This window comes from Perca flavescens, chromosome 23 (assembly GCF_004354835.1).
Source record: "Perca flavescens isolate YP-PL-M2 chromosome 23, PFLA_1.0, whole genome shotgun sequence".
Classification (NCBI taxonomy): Eukaryota; Metazoa; Chordata; class Actinopteri; order Perciformes; family Percidae; genus Perca; species Perca flavescens.
Genome location: NC_041353.1, coordinates 12,832,659 through 12,846,939, shown reverse-complemented (window position 1 = coordinate 12,846,939; position 14,281 = coordinate 12,832,659). Strand labels below are relative to the sequence as shown.

At 39.0% G+C, this 14,281-nt stretch overlaps 2 protein-coding genes across 2 annotated transcripts in view; both read left to right on the top strand.

Moving 5' to 3' along the window:
• The window catches only part of wnk1b (WNK lysine deficient protein kinase 1b), a 94,468-nt gene extending 89,701 nt beyond the window's left edge, over window positions 1-4,767 (top strand). The window contains exons 36-37 of the mRNA XM_028571300.1: window positions 280-336; window positions 1,438-4,767. Coding sequence (XP_028427101.1) covers window positions 280-336; window positions 1,438-1,878 — 498 coding nt within the window. The 3' untranslated portion in view covers window positions 1,879-4,767. The remainder of the gene's footprint in view (window positions 1-279; window positions 337-1,437) is intronic.
• A 7,061-nt stretch (window positions 4,768-11,828) lies between these two features.
• LOC114549884 (proline-rich protein 5-like) overlaps window positions 11,829-14,281 on the top strand; it is a 29,809-nt gene continuing 27,356 nt past the window's right edge. The window contains exons 1-3 of the mRNA XM_028570175.1: window positions 11,829-11,921; window positions 12,643-12,741; window positions 13,779-13,905. The gene's annotated coding sequence lies outside the window, so the exon portion shown is untranslated. The remainder of the gene's footprint in view (window positions 11,922-12,642; window positions 12,742-13,778; window positions 13,906-14,281) is intronic.

Sequence of the window (14,281 nt, the reverse complement as noted above, 5' to 3'; positions counted from 1 at the left end):
GGTCCTGTATCCATTTGGCACTATATGTGTGGTTACAGTGATCATCTTCATTTATTTTAAGTCAAGCTCTGGGAACATCCAGTAGCAAAATATGCATGGTTTCAGACTGAGTTTAAGAATTGTTAAAAGCACGGCTTCGAACCCTCCCACAGTCACATTTTTTTGTCTTTATTTATTGATCATTGAGGATTAGAAAACAACTGTTTTGTGTGATCCATTTTTGTGTTTAAAAAGTAATGGACAGGTGAGTAAACTTAACTAAATATTCATCTTTTTCAGGGGAAGAAGAGTGCCAAACAGCTGCAGCAGCCCCCAATACAGAGACATAGCTACGAGGTTAGTTTATAAATAAACCATATGACATCATAGCCGAATTAAACTGTTAGGGGGACTAAATGGCAAAAACAATCTTTTGTGCCCCTACCTCTCTAGTTACATCCAACTTCCCATTACGTACAGTGGACACAGCAGACATGATGGCAGCTTCATTGTATGCAAAGAGACCCACAAACCATTCAGTGCTTCTATGCTGTAATACTATCAACTAGCCACTGGTTTATGTAGCTCAATTAGTTTGTTTATTTGATTAAAACTGACAATGTTCCAAAATAAACTAAAATAATAAAAGTTTTAAAACTAGATTCAAACACATGGCCCCTCTACAAGCCAGGTTGAGCTAATAATTTAGTACCTTTCTAATTTGATATTACGTTGTACTGGTGCAAATCATTAAATCGCCAAAACCAAGTGGCCTGCAGTGAACCTGAGACTTTTGGGCCCCCTGAGGGTGTACTTGGCCCGGTTAACAATCCATATAAAAAATGTTTGCGTTAGGGTCTTGAATCAGCCTGAAGGGGTTCAATTTGCAAAAATGACTGCTCTGTCTGCACTGTTCCCATTAGCTCTGTTAGCGATCCCCATTTTCCTCACCCTCTCTCTCTCTTTGTGATCCGCTGATCAGCGGTATGAGCTCCGTGTGAGCACAAATATTGATTTTATTGAAGTAAAAATTAACCGCCAGAGTCTATGATCAGAAGGTTAACCATGGCAGCGGTCTGTTATACTTAACAATGGTCTGGTAAACAGAAATAGCAGACTACAGAATGCCGTGATTGACCAATCAAAATCAAGTATTCAACCAAGCCGTGTAATAAATAATTATTGTTTGAATATGAATGATCTAAGCTTTGCACTTCCAAAACAATCAATTCTTAAGAATATAAAAAAAAATCCCTGGGATGCATGTTTCCAAAATTTACAATTAAAAAATCTTGAATTTGTGCCTTGGTCAGTCCAATAGTTAGTGGACACACGGGTATCTACCAATTGAAATAGAGAACACGAAAGGTCATTAAAAAAATAAATGTGCTTGCATGAACAACTCTTATGTGTTAACATGAATAAACGTTTCCTCATGTTAAATATATCCCTATCCAGGTTATCCAGTCAGCCAGTCTGGGCAGGAAGTACTCGGCTCCCAGCCAGCTGTGTCCCAGCAGCATTGGAGGTTCAGCCCACCTCCTTACCAACTCCACCACTGCTACCTCTCTGGCCGCCCGCAAGGGCTCCCTATGCCACCCACCTGCTTCCTCCACTTCACCTCAACCCCAACCTTCCCAGTTCATCCACTACACCCCCACCGCCGCCTACAGTGCACAATGGTCCGGTCCGGCTCACGGTCTATCAACCCCACACCAGGCTCCAGCACAGCCTGGGCCTCTACTGGTCAGCACCTCCCAGCCCCTGGGCCCCTACCCCACAACGGTTGGTGGACAGGGGCAGATTCCAGGGCAAGAGCCACTCCAGGCTTTCCATCTGACCAACTCTCTCCAGAAGTCGATCAGCAACCCAGGAGGACCTAACCTGAGGACCACGTAGGGCTGGGGGTGAGGGCTGGTCACAGCCCTACTGGACTGAACTGGGCTGGACTGGTGTGGAACAGAGTGTTACAGGCTTGCGTGGGGAGCGAGGAGTTTGAAATGACAGAAGCTGACCTGTTCAAGAGGAGAAAGGAAAAAAGGAAATGAAGAGGAGCAAAAGAAATCAGGAATGCGATGTGGTCACATCTCCAGTTTGTGTGATGCATCTCGCCTCTGCATCCATCTGTGTGTGAGTGAGAAGCTGTCACAGACACGAATGCAGTCACACAATTTCCCTTTCTGCTGTGTTTGACTGTGGGCTTCTGACAGCCAGCCAGATGCTTAAGGATCAAGGAAAAGACTCATGAGTGCAATGTGAAAAGGCCAAAGAGGTTGTGACAGGGTTCCGAATTGGTGTTAGTAACTGTTTGTGTGTAAGGTATTGTTAAGGTATTGGGGTATTGTTTATGTGCACTTATGGCTCGGCCACCATTGTTCCATTTTCATTCTAAATTGAGTGTACACGTCTTTACAAGTCAGGTCACAAAATCACCCTAGTGAGACAGCAGTGGGGAGATATTACATCATTGTAAGGGGAAGGAATGTGGTGGCCAGCTTTAACCAAACCAACTGTTTGTCCACACAGCACCTCTTAATAACTTCTAATAATATAATTGCTTACAATATTTGACAAATTTAGCTCACATACTGAGTTTTAAATAATCTTATGCTCTTTTCCAAATTTAGTACAGAAAAGACATTGTCACTCTATAAAGAGGTAACTGGTGGATACAGAGGGGAGCATGGCTGGCCATCACATTAAGGTTGTCTTTCAACATCAAACGATGCACAAGAGGCTATATTACGCTGAAATCAAGCAGTGGTTGTGTTTCTGCCAGCAAAGCATTCCTTCAATGTGTACTCAAAAGAAAGCTTTGATATCAGGTGAGAGCAGACTGGAGCGATGTTTAGAACAGGATATTAAATTCAGGAAGTGTTTTTCTCAGAATTTGGAAATTGTTCTCAATTTAAAGCACAAAAAAATTAAAAAAATAAAGAACCAATCAAATGCACATTTGAGAATTTGACCGCCTGGAGCTGAGCTGATCTCAAGCCTGGTTTAGAGTAGGTACAGTCCAGCACTTGGTGGGGTTTTAACTCGTCAGCTTGCGAAAGATATCGTGACAGCTACTCTGTTACCTTCTGTGTCTTGTTCCTCCCTTGTTCTGACAAACCATTCAAACAGTTGGAGAGAGATGGAGGAAAGAAAGTGAATAAAGAGGGAGAGCAGAGAGCATTAAATAACCATCAAACACCTCGTCTGTTTCCTGTTCCACTGCTTACTTCAGGAACATACTGGCTGTGCGCACCATAACTAAAGTACTGAATGCACAGGACAGATGCCTCTGCACACCAAGCACCTCTTCAACATCATGACTCCACCTCTTCCTCCATCCCTCTCTGGGCCTCTCTGTTGCCATTTGAAGCAATAACAGCAGAAACCTTTTAGAGAAAAGGAAAAAAAAAAGCCCAAACAAGAGAACTCAGTGTGAAAAAGTGGCCTTGTTATCATAATAATATCAGTCCATCTACAGTTTGTGTCTCTGTTTATTGTTTAGAATGTCAGCCATGATGATTCCATTTTGTTGTTTTATTTTGGTTGTGTTTTGTTGGGTTTGTTTTGCTTGCTGCCCCCAGCTAGCAATCTGACACACACACACACACACACACGATGCTTGATACATTCATATAAATACACACACCTGCATACACACACACAGTCATGCACAGACTCATGTAAATACACACACGTTGTTGGAGGCGTAGCAGCCGTTAAACAGACAGATTCACGGACTAATGCCTCAGTTCTTAGTGTTATTCATCATTAGGTTGGTTTTCAACATTTTTTGTTGAAGTGATTTCAATGTCTATTGTTGTCATAATTATTGTTGTTAATGATTATTATTCTATTTAAAAAGAAACAAAAAAGGTATTCTTTCAATGGACCTGTTATACGTGCACATCTGTGTATGATGTGGAAACACTGTGATTATTGTTTATTATTAGCAAATGTTGTTGGACAACATTAGTTTTAGGGTAAAATATCACAAATTAAACAAAAAGCATACAGAGAACGGTTTGGGGTCGTTTCACTTTCAATTCACTGCTTTCAGCTGATGGATTCTCTTCAAAAAGCAAAAATTGAGAACGCCTCTTTTCAATAATCATCCTCACATCCAGTTACTGAGGACGCAATCCGAAACAAATGCCTTACCGACAACTTATCAACTGCAGTTTCAGTTCCTTTTTTATAACTGATTGAATTGAAAGTCGAAACTGACCTCCAAGCCTGATAGACCGACCGGAGTGAACGGCAGGATAGTTGATATTTAGATAATAAAGTAATGCTAGCTATTTTGTTTTCTTAATACAGTACTTATATATCAGACACTTTAAATAGCCCTCCTCTTCCCTTTCTCCCTGTTTTTGTTAGATGAATGTGAATGTATAAACCAATGGTGTCCATTTTAATGTACTTGAAAGAAAAAGTCTGTCTTTTATTTTTGCTTTATTTCGCTTCCCCTGACATCCTAGAGCCTCCGGTGAACACTGGAGGTACTTTAATAGTGCCTTGCATCCTTCCTGTTGCTTGTTCCATTGGGGGTTGAGGACTTTGGGGAGGGGGGGGGTCACTTTTGAAGTCAGTGGTGATGATTGGACCTGGTGTTAGTGGAGCAGGCATGCAGTAGATGGGTGGAGATGCAGTAATAATGGCTGTTGACTGTGTGTGCTGCAGCTGGTTTGTGGTTAATTCTCTTTGATTTCAACTAATTGAGTTGTTTCCCCAAAAAGCAAGAAAGTTTTCCAACATAGCTCTTTGATAGGAAGAAGAATTGAATTGAAGTCATTTGAAGTCGGTGTTTGTGTGAAGTGAGGCCCATTGCTGTGCTTTACCTCCACGTGAGGCCTGACTGTGTTACACCGCCAACATAATGAAAGATGGAGAGAACATAAGACTTTATCAGTGCCAATTTTTCAGGGTTTTAGATGTAGATATTGGGGGGAAATGGCGCTGGAATATTTGTTCAGTTTTAAGGAGGGAGTTGTTGAAGATTGTATTTGAAGCTTGGATTACTCTGTATTTTAGAGGCACTGGCCCAGGGGCCGCATAAATTCAGCAGAAGAACCAATGAAGTTACTTTCCTTTAATGTTAAAGTATCTCTGGTGTAGTAAAGATTTATGTTTTTACCAAAACATGAATCCAGTTCTTTTCAAATCAACGGACCCAGGCTAAAAGACCTATTTTGGCTTAATGTGTCTAAATCTTAAACTCTTGAGTCTATGATAGCTGGAGAGAAATGTGGCAGGGGCCATAATGGCATACACTGAAAGTCCAGTTGGCTTGTAAAATAGTTTGAGTGGCTTATGATGATGCTGTGGTCTCTGGATTAAAAAGATTCAGATTGGGTGCATCAGATTTGACCATGACCAAACAAGCCAAATACGTTTTAAGGCCATCTTGCTCCTCTAGTGTAACCCATTGTTATCCAATTTTTATCCCACTCGGAAAAATCAAATAACATTCACAAAACCAGCAGAACTATACTGTCTTTTTAACAGATTTGGATAGGCATGCCTCCTCATCTGAGAATTGCTGCTATTGGGCAAAAGAGTCTACAAAAGGTATGAATATTGTCTCATACACTCCTTTTCCCACTGTATGTTTCTGAAGCAGCACCAAACACTATTTGAACACGAGGGCATCCCAGTGCTAGAGGTTGTGCTGGTGGTGGTTAGAATGACTGTAGCACAGTGGTGGTTATGATGATTGGACCGGTAGGGATGATGGTTTAAATGATGGAGTTGATAATAGTGGTTTTAGATTCAAGGCCTTTGACACCCTGTCCTCTTTTATCTTTTCATTTGTTTGTAGATGTAACATGTTGACAATCTTAGACATTCACATAAAACTTCTTTTTTTGTGTGTGTGCTGGGAATGGGTGTTCTGGATTCACATAAAAACATAAAAAGCTTACTTTGTAGAGCTTGTACAAACAAAACACATTGCTTTTGCTTGTTTCTTGGGATAGTTTCCATTTCTCATGAATAATAATGCAACATTTTTACTACTAGGCAAGTTTGGTTGAAGCTGTGAATAATCATTGAGCCACTTTGCTTTAGTTCTGATTATCCTATGATGATGTTATAATAAGTCAAACCTTTAATGATGCCACCAACTCAGTGCCATTTGACTTTTTTATTGTCAGTGGAGTGGAAACATTAGAGGTAAAGAATAAAAAAAAAAAGTAAATTCAGTGTATTTCTACTGCTTTTACTCACTGGAGCTGTTTTGGTTACCAGGTAACAACCTGGATTTTCACTTTGCAATTGCTTGAGCCTCAAATGATTTCCACAGTCGAAGTTTGATCATATTTTGCTGTGTCTCGACTACATAAGTACTATGAAAGGAATGCCTATTGTGCAGCTGCTACAATGTAATATTATTTAAAGTTACAGTATGCTATCAAGCTCTGAGGTTACAGTTGGGTTTGACGGTTACACCCCCTGCTGGAGGATTCTTGAGTTACGTTTTTTTTTTTTTAGGGTTGTGGTGGAGGACTCTGACTGTGAAAGGCTTGAGAGTTATCCAGTGCGAGCACTCTTATTGTGAAGTTTCCTAAAGTTAAAGAGGAAAAGTAGGATTCTTTTTCTAATGACAACACATACAGTGTAGCAAAAACACACAGAATGTTAGATTCAGGTTCTGTTTTTTGAGCTTTTGCCTGTTCAGGACTCACTAACCTTTATGCTTTTTGCTTGACTTTACACACACACACACACACACACACACACACACACACACACACACACATACACATAGAGATTGATTCAGTGCATCTCCTTGCTGTTCTATGTAGCTTGCTCCTGTGGAATGATGTCGAGTCTCAAGCACAGCAACAGTTTCCCTGAAAACATTTTTCTCAATATGTTGATTATGTTTCTGGTTTCTCTGATTTTTCTCTTGTTTTATCAGCAGTTTTGATGTCTCTAGCTGCACCTAACTTAATTCAGTGGTTTCATTTTTCTGTATCATGTTTGACATTGTAAGTGGTTGGATAAAAAAAAAACATGAATGAATGAATAAAAGAAAAAACAAAAACAATACATGTAGGGAGTCATCGGCAGCCTTTAACGGTATATTTTGCACTAAGTATAGAGTGTTCAAGCTTCATATTAAAAAGAAAACTTTGCGCTTTGCGCTACAATACAATGACATTTGTTACTTTATTTGTAAAAACTTAATAAATAAAAGTTGTTTAAATGCATTGCAGTGACTGGACTTTAAATCAGTATAAAGATAGGAATGAAATTACATCATGTCTCTCTGCTGTTAATGTTTTAACTTCAGATACGTTCTCTTTTTAACAGGCCTATGGGTCTCGATGCATTAGATCAGATGGACAGACAGTCAATGCATTTTTGAGATGTGTTTGGAGACTTTAAAGACTTTTCTTTTGAACCATTTAATGGTCTCACATACAGTATAAAGCATAAAAAAGCCAGGTTTAATTATTATGAGCCCCTAACAAATGATTGAAATGTCAAGTTATATAAAATGGAATAATACTAAATTTATCATATTGACAGCAGTTCATAATCAGTTATATTCAGTGGGAATATTCGGTTTTGGTCAAAAATGATTGTCAATACTACCTATATAATTTATTTATATTTCAACAAGGCAATTCAAAGTGCTTTACATCAGTCATAACATGGCATTAAAGTGCTCCTATTATGCTTTTTGGCTTTTTCCTTGTCCTTTATTGTGTTATATATCTTTTTTGTGCGCGTTGTAGGTTTACAAAGTGAAAAAGCCCAAAGTCCACCCCAAAGGGACTTACCATCTTCCAGAGAAAACACTGTTCACAAACTGCTCCAAACAGCTCTATTGTAGTCCAGCCTTTACTTCCATGACGAGCGTGCGTCACTTTGTAACACACGTTATAATGTTCGCCTAACTGCTAGCATGGCACGCCCTCAAGATCTGCAACTGTGTGACTCCCAACAATGATGGTACAAAAGTGCGATGCCTCACTCTGTAGCTAAAACAGAGAGCTCAACACACAGGGTGAAAAGAGGAGCTGTAGCAATGTGCAGTACAACAAATATATGGTGTTTTCTGAAAACTAAACCACATAAACCTATTGTGGTACAACCTCTAAATACAATTATGAACCTGAAAATGAGCATACTATGAGCACTTTAAAAGAAAAAACACAAGGCAATATAAAATTATTTTTATTTTATTACTTTTGTCTGCCTTTTTTTCTAGACCTGATAAAGTATCAGAATAACTAACCTTTGCCCCAAATGTTCAGCACTACCCCATCAAAACAAAATAAGACAGACAAGTTTGTTTTAGCTTCCCTTTTGTTGCAGTACTTTTCTTTTCCACATGGCTGCAGCACTCCTTCCGCCTCCTTTCTGTTATCCAGACCATATTTAACAGCTTCTTGCTTTGGGGCCAATCAGGAACAAACAACTCGTTGTGAGGTGTGAATCTGTGCTTATTATCTGTCACCGTGGATACAATGAAAATACCATGTTCAGTCCAGAGAAAAATAGGCCTAAGGAAGGAAGGGAGGAAGGAAAATGAGACTTACCGGTACATTGTAACAATAAATCTTCCATCATGCAGTTTTCCTGCAGTGATATGAATAGTGTACTGTAAAAAGTTGCACACTGGGATTGGGATTGAGCCTTGTCGAACTTGGCAGAATGCTCCTGAATATAAATGTATTTGTTTGGATTTTGTTTTTACTTTTACTCATCCTGGCAATTAAACAAATAGCTGAAAGACATTTAGGACTTACATGACATGTAATAAGCTTGATTAGCCTGAATATAAAACACAATATTTTAATAAAAAATTTTAAAAGAAATTGCAGTGTAGGGCTTGGATTTCAGTGCAGTGTTTACAGGTGAACTCACACAAGATGTAGAGGTAAGCTCTAGTTTAGTTTACAGTAATTGCTGTTCTGGTCATGCTTTTTTAATGCTTATAAATGTTTCCCTGTTCTATTAGATTCATCAAAGTTTAGTGAGGATGGAGATAAAATGTGAAAACCATCATTGTGAAGCCACCCCACAACTTCACACATACATAAACAGTTACACCATAAGCAGCAAGGTCTCTCGTTCCCCTTTCAACACAGATTGCCCACATATATTTGGCTTCTTTAAGCTTGTGTGTGTACGCCAAGTGCAAGAGGCAGCCACAGAGTGAGAAAAAAATATCAACCACATGCTGTTACATTCTCACTGTGACTATAACCGATGATAGCATGATGCTTTTCTGATTCATGTTTGGTTACTCCTTTTTTTTTTTTTTTTTGCTTCCTAATCTTCCAGGAAACATGTAGGGTCCTGAGTGGCTAGTGAATTTTGGAAGTTACCCTTCAATGTGGCCTGGGGACAAAAATGGCCCTGCTTACACCAGAAGGTGAATACGCACACACACACACACACACACAAACACACTGAAATTATACATAAACAGTCCACTTGCACAACAAAATTAGACATAAATACACAAAGTGACCCTTTTCAGTTCAGTTCTCTTCACAAGACGGATTCACCTACATGAATGTGTGAATAAAAAAAGTTACTGAGCAAATTTAGTATTTTTTTAAACGTTAACAAGGAGAGCAGCTATTAATCAAGAAGATGTGAATTAAGCTAGAAAATCATCTTAAATAGGATTTTTTTTGTCTGTGTGTACTGTACGTGTCTCATTCATTTATTGATCCTGTTGTCGTGACCAATTAGTACATCAGAGTGGCCTTTATTTCTACTGCTGCATTATATGAAAGCACACTGAGAGAAAGAGAGAGGGAGGGAGGGAGGGAGGGAGGGGAGAGAAATGGTGGTGAGGGAGAAAGATAGGGGGGCATGTGTGTGGGAGAAATGCACAGACTGCAGACAGACAGGAAAGTCAGTTCCATGCTTAAGTTTATATAAATGTTACAAGAATAAGCTGTAGAAACCATTTTCCTGTATGAATCTATATATATATATATATATATATATATATATATATATATAGAATACTTCTTATAGAAATGACAGAAAATGTAAATCTTTTGTTAGGATCTTTTGTGTTGATTTCATGTTTTGTGCTTCTTTGTAAGTGACTCCACAAAGACACTTAACCTGACCTCACCTATTCAAGTTGCCATGTGTAGTATTTTAGCATCAGTAAGTCATGTAACCTCAAGAGCATGTTTATAATTACCATAAAGACATACGAGCATGGCTGAGGAGATTGGTATTGGTAAATCGTCAAGATATTTCAGTCTGGACTGAGTTAACTGACACATTTCCATCCATAGAGCCTCACCACTAGTGTGGCTAATAATATAACATAATAAGATTTTAAGCATGACATTCTTGTGAATCTAAAAAGAAAAAAAACCCTGACACTATGACATGCAAGCATTGAAAAAAAGAAAACATGACTTTTCTGCATCACTGGTGAACCACAGGGACCACAGATATCAAGTCAGCGTCATTACTTTTTAAACACGGTGCAACCAGGTCAAATTTTGGAAATGCTTCTGGTTTCTTTTACAGCACGAAACAGGACGTGGTCACTGTTCTCCGTCTTTAACCAAACTTAAAAGTTTTAAGACTTTCTCACAATGTCAGATGAAGGAGCAAATAAAAGGCAGTGCATTAAATGACCTCGTCTTCAGTAAAGCAAACAGTAGGACAAACACATACTGAGAAATCTAAGCTATGGAATAACAAACTGTGGGGTTCCATTTGTGACAAAATGAAGTCGACATGCTCACTGTCTATGTCTATATGTCTATGTATATGCTTACTGTTTATGTTTATGTCTGTCTGTCTGTCTGTCTGTCTGTCTGTCTGTCTATTGTTCACATGACTTAACATTTGTCTGTCAACTCAACTTACTCCTGTCGTCTGTTGCCCTCCTTGTCATTTGACTGTGTTGTCTTGCTGTGTCGATGCTGACTGTGTCATGACTATGTGTTGTTTCACTCTGTTGTTTGCTGATATTCTGATTGCTCTTATTAATGTGGCGAGGTGTTTGAAAATAATCTGCAATAATTGCTTTAGATGGGATAATACTGGCAGGCCCTGTTGCCACTGTGGCAGGGCCACTGTGTGTGGAACGTTCCCCTTGTTTAGCAGGGAAATCTGCTCATCTTGATAACAGTAAGTCGACACATTAGGACGACAAACGACCGAGTGAAACAACGCGTAGCAACGACACATAGCATTATTATAACATGTTAACATTCACTACATTAGTGTCATGTGACTAAACTGTATGTTATAGCAGTGGAGGGACTAACCACTGATTTTTCATATATATACTTGTGTGTGTGTGTGTGTGTGTGTGGGGGGTTAGTTTCAGATATTGGTTGTGGTTAGTAATGTACTTGTTATGGTTAAGATTAGCAGAGAACAAATGTCAATGAGGGCCCTAAAAAAAAAAGAGTTCTCTCCGTAGGTATATGCAGTATGTGTGTATATTTCCATTATGCATGTATAAGTATACACACTAAACAGTGTTTACTAAACAGCCTTGCATTTTTTTTCTTGTCCCAGCCAACACACCTTTGGGATTTAGAATCAAATGTCTGTATAGTTGTGGCTTTAAAGTGATCGTCTGATAGCAAAAATCCAATATCCAGCTAAGAATGAATCAGTGGCCTCTATACAATATATTCCACAAAAATCATCGGGATCGTATATGATTTTCATATCTTTTAACATAAAAAAGTCCCACACATGATGATATTAACTTTTGACATTAAGACGAGTTTTGTTCTTCAACATAGATGCGTCATCCCCTCTTTTTTCTTTTTCTCATTTATTTACTCATTAATATATTCTTTGCTTTCCCACTACCTTCAGCTACCCTTGAATGAAGCATGTAACCTTTAACTGCAGCTGGACTGTGACCAGTGGGGCCCACGATGCTACTGGAGTGGAACACTTGTGTTGACTTTTGATCCCGGTAAATAAAGGTCAGTGCTGACTTTGCTCAGTGGTTTCTCTGCAGCACTGGTGGTGATTTAAGGAACAACTTTATTTTCTCTTTTTCTAAATGACTCTGAGATGGTGAATTGAGTTAAAGTCATTACCTGTTGTGCTGCTATAATCACAAAGGAGGAGATAAAAAGATTTTTACTGTAAAACAATATATTAATTGGTTAAATTAATAAATAATTGGTTAAAATGGTGTAAGATCATTTTAATTCGGCTCTAACATTGACACAAGACACATCCCTCCCTGTGTTTCAACAAATCACAGAAAAGAAAAAATAATTAGCTGAATGTTAATTTTAAGGGAAAATATATCCCTCCCCTATGCAATATGATGTTGCAACCTTGCCATGTTTAGTGTAATCTTGTACTGTAGCTGTGTAAGTGGAGGCTGCAGCTTTGCGCTGGCCGATGTGGGCTCCTGAGCGGAGCCATTACAGGTTCCTGCTGCTGTTTTCTTTTTGACATGAGAGCAGCCTTTCTCCCCTCGTCTGTTTACACAGCCCAGATTAACATGGCACCAAGTATTAAAACCATGAGGTCAAAGTGTTTGTGCATTTGTCTGCATACATGTGTATTTCATTACGTTACATTTTTGGTAAAAGTGTGTGTCCACCCAAGTGCTTTTCCTGTCCACAGGTGGTCTTGAGCGTGTGTGTTTGTTTGTGCCAGCCTAATGTGAGTTTGTGTGTGTTTTAATAGACTGGAGAAGATGGAGTGTAGCTGAACACAATCAGTGGCACACTAACAGGCACTTTGCCCTTGAGCAAGGCACTGCACCTCTACCTGCTGTCACAAAATGTAAGTCACAGCATCAGGTACTTGAATGTCTTCAATATAAATTCAATTTCATATAGAGAAGTGAGAAAATCCAAAATTTTCAGTGTGCCAAAACAAAGTATGGAATTAGACAGAATTTCACTTGCCAAACATTGTAAAACTACAGAAATGCAGTTTTCTGCTATTTTATTTTAACTATTTTACAATTCTTTATCCATTTGCCATGGCAACAGTAACCAGGAAAGGTAAGCTCTCACCATGAGAAATAAACTGAAACTAAAGTTTTTAGAGAGTGAGAGGTGTATGTGTGCTTGTGTGTTTGTGTGTGTCGGAGAGGAAATGAATGAAAAGAAAAACCAGGGAGACTGAACGCAATTTATCCTGATATAAGCTTACAGGTTTCACACAAGATTTTAATCTGAGTGAACTCAAACCCCCATATTGATTATATAATGATATTACACTGAAAAAGCTTTTGTTTTAAGGAAATAAATGGCATGCATCGCATATTATCATGTACACTCTTCACAGTGTGCTTTGTGGTTTTTGAACCTGCAGCTTCTTCATTTAATCAACTTCAAAGTGTGCTGTAAAAGTGAAAATTGGCAGCCATAAACATGATGCTGCCAATCTACTGCAGAAATAAATGAGCACCCGAATTTAAACAGTCTTTTTCAGTTTTGGTGCTAACCTTTAACTTTGTGCTGCTCCAATTGTAGCTAGTAATGGACTGTATCCAAAGAGGACAATCCCCACAATTAGGCTAATGAAATTAGCAAACTATCATTAAAGAAACTACAGATTCATATGGACATCCAAAATGATGTAGTGTATTGTAACAGAGGGAATGCAGGTTCATTGGCTATCTCCTGATAGCAAGATACACACTTGCATACACGGGTACACATTATCCAAACACATTCTCTGCAAGTCACAAGCGTGAGAGAATGTCCCTAAAATAACATTCACTAACTGCAAGAAAAACTCACATCACTCATTTACTGCCCTCTTTTTACTTCCACTCATTAATATATTCTTTGCTTTCCCACTACCTTCAGCTAACCTTGAATGAAGCGTGTAACCTGTAACTGCACCTGGACTGCAACCACTGTGACCAGTGTGGCCCAGGATGGTACTGGAGTGGAACACTTATGTTGACTTGTGATCCGGGTACGGTAAATAAAGGTCAGTGCTGACTTTGCTCACTGGTTCCTCAGCAGAACTGGTGGTGATTTAAGGAACAACTTTGTTATTTTCTATTTTTCTAAATTACTCTGAGATGGTGACTCAGATTTTTGGTGTTCAAATGTGCTTGATCAAACACGCACACACACACACACACACACACACACACACACACACACACACACACACACACACACACACACACACACACACACACACACACACACACACACACATATATACACACACGCACACATCATCTAGATGTCTAGAAACTCGTGTCGTGTGCCAGTCTGTATTAAGTATGTGATTTCAGATTTTGTGAGCATGTCTACAGCATCTATACACGCCAAAATACAGTGTGCATGATGACATT